The 6,853-nt window shown below is 33.7% G+C and overlaps 1 protein-coding gene across 2 annotated transcripts in view; it reads left to right on the forward strand.

The window, feature by feature from the left end:
- The window catches only part of LOC150094612 (enoyl-CoA hydratase domain-containing protein 3, mitochondrial-like), a 228,699-nt gene extending 222,639 nt beyond the window's left edge, over positions 1-6,060 (forward strand). For both annotated transcript variants that reach the window (XM_090411285.1, XM_090411284.1), the window contains exon 9: positions 5,491-6,060. In XM_090411285.1, coding sequence (XP_090267411.1) covers positions 5,491-5,611 — 121 coding nt within the window. In that variant the 3' untranslated portion in view covers positions 5,612-6,060. The remainder of the gene's footprint in view (positions 1-5,490) is intronic.
- Positions 6,061-6,853: the final 793 nt, after the last annotated feature.

Raw genomic sequence — 6,853 nt, forward strand, 5'->3', positions numbered from 1 at the left:
ATTTGGACAATATTCAGACAAAATGCATGCATGGTGTAATGGGTAAATTTGGAATCAACACGTGAAATGAGAGTATCTGCTTGATTTTTGTGGAGAAAATAATCGCATAGGTCGCAAACACTATGTTTTATTATAGACCTGCCCACAAATACACCTGGACTTCACCAGACTCAAATACTAAGAACTGCATAGATTAGTTCCTAATTCACAAAACTGTAAAATCCTTGGTTTTGTATGTCAAAACCCTACATAGCGCTGAACTGGATACAGAGTGTGAACTTTTATCTGCCAAGATCCAATTAAAATGTTACAAAGTAAAACACTTCAGAGTAAAAGTAAAGCAGTTTTAACCAAATCCGGAAAAATTCCACTTGGATATTGTCAAAACAGCATATCAAAATGAAATCAGTCGATGTATAAAACAACTAACCAAACTTTTCATTAATATTCTTTTGTCTGTCCCAAAGGAAAGACAAAAACAAGGAAGATGCTAACATAGAAAATGAATGGAACTTTCTGAAAATGTTATAACCGGCTCAGCTAACAGATTTTTAGAAAAAAACAATGAAACCAAATAATCACTGGATAACACCTGAGGTAATGAGATTATGTGAGCAAAAAAGACAGGCTAAAGAACATCTGAATAAACTATATAATGACCAAAATATAATATATCACAGAAGCCTACAAAACTAGCTATACAGGATGTGCCAAAATACAAAAATAGTTTGTCTGCATTATCATTCATACAATCTTTTTTTGTATTTTCCAGAAGCCTATTTACGTCATGACTCCTAAGTTCTCTACTCCTCGACAGTTAAAGAGATTAGACTATATTCCTTCACTTCTCACCATGAAAGATTCGCAAGACAAGGCAACTGGAAAGATTAGAGAAATGGAACACATCTGGCACATTTACTTCTCTAATATCTTTAAAGATAAAAGCTTTCACCTACATATACCAGTGAGAAAAAGACAGCACCCGTAATCTAGAGAAAGAAGCAATCCTTTCACTTAATCAAATGAAATCATCAAAAGCACCCAGAAATGACGAAATACCCTCAGAGGGTATTTCATCATTGGCTATAACAATGGTGGACCTAGTTCGCACAATTCATCGCAAGAAAATTTGAAATCCTATGGTTATGTCATTCCCATATGTGAAAAAAAAAAAAAAAAATTTATGTATTATTTATTATTTCAATTATGTTTGGCATTCTGAAATTTTTTATTCCGTATAAAGTTATTAATATTCTTTCTTACTTAGATATTACAGCTCTGTAGATGGAATATTAATTTTTACAAAACTGGAATAGGGTGGTTAGGGAGAAAGGACACCATATTTAAGAATATTTAGAGTAATAGTTATTTCCAACTAATATTTCTTCCTCCTCCTCTTCCTTTTTCATATTATGCTTATTGGCCTGTTATGGAGCTGTCTTAAGTCCTTCCAAACTGTACCCATCCTGAGGATACAGTGGTTAGCCATATGCCTCCCAGTGTGTCCTGTGTGTGTAGATGTGTATGTTCGGGGAAGGGGGGGATGGAAAAATCCCGAGTTTCCAGGTGATAAAACCCCCTACCTCTGTATGAGACTGGAGCCACACTTGCAGCTGCTGGTGGCAATTTAGCTTATGTTGATTTACATCATTATGATAGCATTTAAGTAATTTTATTATCATTTTCTTTAATATAATTACTCAAAATTGCACCTATTATCTTAAACTAGATCTTTAAATGATAACAGCGTACAACATATCTTTCATATGCAGGAAAAGTGGAGTCGTTTTCAAAATACACATGTATTCAATAACCGAAACACCTCATCTTTTGAATTAGTTCAGATAAAATGTGTGTGTGTGTGTGTCACATCTGGGTGGGTGTCTAAGTGTGCAGAAAAAATAGTAAAAGGTTCGCAGAACAAATATTCAGAAATAAGGTGATTTTCTCCCTAAACCATCCTATTCCAGTTATGTAAATATTAATATTCCATCAACAGAACCTGTAATATCAAAGTAAGAAAGAATATTTATAACTTTGTAAGACAACACAAACATTAGGAAACTCACTGATCAATAAAATATTACTTTCACTGTGTAAGAATAAAAATATTATGAAAATCAAAATAAATAACACATAAATACATAAAAAAACTATTTGTAAAATTTATCTTGCACTACATTTACTTTTCATATATCCATATTAATGCAATATTATTATTATTATTATTATTACGTAACACCTCCAGGGAGTCCAAGGACTCATCGAGGGAGGACGCCTACCCTACAACTCTCTGTCTCCACCACTCAATCTACCAACTACAACAATTCACAACGTTCATCAGATGGATGCCTGGTGAACATCTCTTACTAGAATCCATTGCTCATTGTTTGTGCTGTATGAATAACTGTCTGTCTCCATGGTGCAGGTAGGAATTGCTGCTAGTCAGACATGCACACACTTTTAACAGTGATGTTTGGTGAAAGGATGGTATCTTTTGAGCCTTTTGCTCTAGAACTTCATATCTATAACATTGCAGTGCCATGCCATCTGAGGTGCTGCTTCTGCACTCCCTATGCTGCATTTTGACATCACCTGTGGCATTCACTGATTAGTCCATACAAAGAAGTTTTATCCTTCAATATGAAAGTCCGAGGTGATGGTATGGTCCTGTTTTTCCTGGTTCAGTCTCAGAATTCTGTTTGTGGTGCCATAAACATTGAACTCCAAGAGCTATCTGGACGGTGCAATGCTTTCTACTTTTTGGCAGTTTCTACGGAACTGACCATTGTCTCTTTCAGCAAGACAATGCTAAAACAATCTCGCACCTTATTATTAAAATACTCTAGATTATCAATAGATGTTGAAAGTTTTTTCACTTGGTTATACTATAAATTAAAGATGCCAAGAAATTATAAACCAGGTTTATGAGAAACAATATTTGTGTGTGAAGTATCTTCATGATTAGGCTACTTGTATATAGAGGCCTTTAATGCAGAGTATTTTAGTAATAAAGTGTGACACATTTTCACTATTTGTATATGAATAATAAATATATCACTTCTTATGAATTCTTCTTAAATATATGAAGCACTGTGTAAAACTAGCTAAACAAAAGTCATGGGACAACTTTGATAATAATATAGATATAGAAATTAAATATAGCAAGAAGGTGGCAAAATATTCTGGAGGCTATTGAAAAAGCTCAGAAATGGAGAAGAAATAGTACTGTAAAAGGAATCAGGGAATAAAAAGGACATGAAAATTGAAGATAAAGATATTCTAGATGTTTGGAGTAATTACTTTGAAAGACTGCTAAATGAAACAAGCAGTGTCAGCACAGTGATAGCAACCTCTCAACAGGAATGCAGTCAGAAATACATATCCATACTTGAAGTAGAAAAGTTATCAAAAAAACCTGAAAGGCAGCTGTAGTAGATGAAATTCAACACTTTGTACAACTTGCTGGACATCTTGACAGAGCTGCGAGCCTGGCGTCTTCAGTGGCTGGGGCACCTGCACTATGGACCCCCAAAAGGACTGTGAGACAAGTGTGGGAGGCCCAACCCCGATCAGGGAGGCTGCCAGGGAGACTGAAAAGGAGATGGGTGGATCAGGAGGAGGAGGATCTTCAGGCTATCGGGCTAGAGACTGGAATGTGGCTGATAGTCGCAGAGGACCGTGCCCAGTGGCGTCACATGGTGCTTGAGGCCAAAAGTCCCCCTGGGCTGACAGCACCTAGATAAGTCAAGCATTGCATGATTCAGAAGACTTGGTCAGATAATCGAATTCTAGATGATTGGAGCAGAGCTCTGATAATATCCATTTATAAAAAGGGAAATAAAACTGAATCTGAAAATTACAGAGGTATTTCCCTACTGAGTGTTCCTGGTAAAATTTATGCAAGTATACTTGAGAAATAGCAAGAACAATTGTGGAAGAGAAGCTTAAGCTTGGTGGAGAACAAACTGGACTCAGACCAAATAGAGCTTTTCAGGATCAAATTTTCACTTTAAGACAAATAGTTAAGAAATCTTGGGAATATAACAAGGATTTGTATGCAAGTTTTGTTGATCTGGGAAAGCTATATGACAGGGTGCAAGAGGTAAGCTGTTCAAAACGCTCCAGTTATATGGTGTAAATGGGACATTATATTGAGCAGTGCATAATCTCTATTTAAGCTGTAAGTCAGCAGCTAGAATTTAAGGAAATACAAGAAGATGGTTTGCTGTTAAATCAGGTGTGTGACAAGGGTGCACATAAGCTATATGGATCACATTATGAAGGAAAGTGGTATTAAATCTGATATCAAAATTGGTGATGTTAATCTCATCTTTACTTTATGAAGATGACATAATCCTTCTAAATAAATCCAGTGCAGGTCTGGATATATTTTAATAAATTTGGTATGAAAGTCAGCACTAAAAAGACAGACAATGAAAATAGTCAGAAACATTGAAACCTTAACTGCATCCTGAATGTTGAACCTATAGAACAAGAAAAACATTTCACATTCAATTTGCCATCTTCACTAAAAATTGTGCCTAAATAGTCGAAATGAAAACAATAGCATTAGTAAAGCTGGTATGGTAGGAAGTCAGCTGAATAAATTTATATGGAGCAAGAAAGAAATTAGTCAAAACACTAAATTAGCTGTATACAAGACTGTGTTCAAGCCAATTTTAACTTACAGATCTGAGATCTGGGTTAGAAACAAAACACTCAATCAAAGACTGGAGACTTCTGATATGAGAGTTCTGAGAAAGATTAATGGAGCCATCAATGACAGTATCACATTAAAAATGAGGATATTAGGAGAGAACTTGCCATTGTTAGCATTCAGAAATGTGTTAGGTGGTATGGTCTCTTAAATAGAATGGCAGAGGAAAGATTAGCAAAACAAGTGACTTTCCCAGGAAAAAGACCTAGATGAAGACCAAGCTGTAGATGGATTGATACAGTAAAAAGTGCCTTAAAAGACAGAAATATAAGATCTGATAACGTTGGCTTGACAGATGAATGATTAATTTGGAGGAAAATTGTTGATTGGAAGTTAGTAATGGTGTAACTTTTTCATATAGTATTATCATAATTATCCGGTACATCCTCTGTGGGTACATATCAGGAATTTGATGATGAGATGAGATATGACTTCTAAATTACTTCAACCTTGGTATCTCTTCTGGGTCTAGCTGCAATCAGATATGTATAATGCATTGCATTATACACATTTGAAAGGGTGTGCGTGCTTTGCATTATTGGATATTAATGCAATTAATGTGAAGTCATTAGACTCTATATATAAGTAACCCAGTGTTGAAGATACTTCACACAAACATTGTTTGCATACACTCAGATAAAGGATTAAACCAAGAATATAATTTCTGGGCATCTTTAATTTATAGTATAACCAAGTGAAAAAATCTTTCAATAGCTGTGTATAAAAGTTTGTATAATTATAAAAATTACAGTTATTAAATTTCATTTCAGGGAAGGAGAGAAAGTGATGGTAGATAACTTGGAACTTAAAGATACACAAGAAGGTATTAAAGCATTCTTTCAAAAAGCTTCTCCAAATTGGCTGCATACAAATGAAAAGATACACAATTAACTGTACTGAAGTGCTTTTAAATATTTTGTGTATATGTAAAAGTTACTTTGTTATTAAATTTTAATTCAGCTCCTTACATAATTACTGAAAACTTATCACTTGAAATAATTATTTGAAAAATTTAGTTTGTGTATGATTATTCTCCATTTGTAAATCATTTCAGATTGCTAATAATATTAAGAGCGCACACACACTCAGATACATTCAGAGGCTGTGTTTTATTAGTAAGATACTTTATCATTGTGTATCAGTGATGTTGTCTTTACTTTCCTATTTTTAGTAAAGACAGTGATGAATTTATTACATAGAAAAGTATAACTCATTTCTACAGAAAATTTGATTTCTAAGAAAGTTTCCTATGTGATGAGTGTGATCACATTGTATGAAAAAAAGTTTTTTTTCCAGCAAGTGTAAATCATACTTTAATAAAAGGCTTCCATTAGTCAGAATTTTATAATGTACTGAGGATTTTTTTTTAATATATACTAAGGATTATGGGCTCCAGTTCATGTCTTTTAAGTAGCATAAACCAAGGCAATTCCTATGCTGAAGGCTTATTCTCATAAACTCTCTGGTAAAATTTGAAACATGTTTCTTTCGTTAGGCAATTTAATGATGACAGATGTTAAAATCATCATTATATATTGTAAAATCATGCCAATAAAATCATAAAAATATAAAGAAATATATAAAATTAATAATAAATAAATAGAAAAAACATCCTGATCCCACCCACATTACGAATATACAATAGCTTTACAAAAAAAAAAAAAAATATATATATATATATATATTAAAAATATAAAACTGACAAGCTTAGCTAAATTGGCATTTATTCAGGCATTTATTGTCGATTATTAAAGCATAAATTCACTCAGAATATTTATAATTTTTTCTTAGAAAAGACAATTATCCTTTTAATTGAATATGAAAAGAATGCTGCTGCTGCAATCAATTGTTTCAACTTATATGTCTCTATCATATCCTTCCTCCTATCCATAAGATTCTGCAAATTACCTTTTCTCAGCTTCAGCATTCCAGAGACCAGAAACCACCTGAGTCAATACCCCTCTGGACTGTTTCCAATATTTCTTCATCCTTTTGAAAACCAAGTGACCAAATCTGTGTAGAGTAGTTTATATATGACTTTAATCAAGGCCTTAATACAATGAAGGCCATAATCTCTTTACTTCTACAGGTCACTCTCCTCTGCATCATAACTGCCAGAAACCTCCAGATTTC

The sequence above is a fragment of the Typopeltis vanoorti genome, chromosome 21 (genome assembly GCF_054136105.1).
Source record: "Typopeltis vanoorti isolate ZY-2024b chromosome 21, IOZ_Tvanoo_1.0, whole genome shotgun sequence".
In the NCBI taxonomy this organism is placed as follows: Eukaryota; Metazoa; Arthropoda; class Arachnida; order Uropygi; family Thelyphonidae; genus Typopeltis; species Typopeltis vanoorti.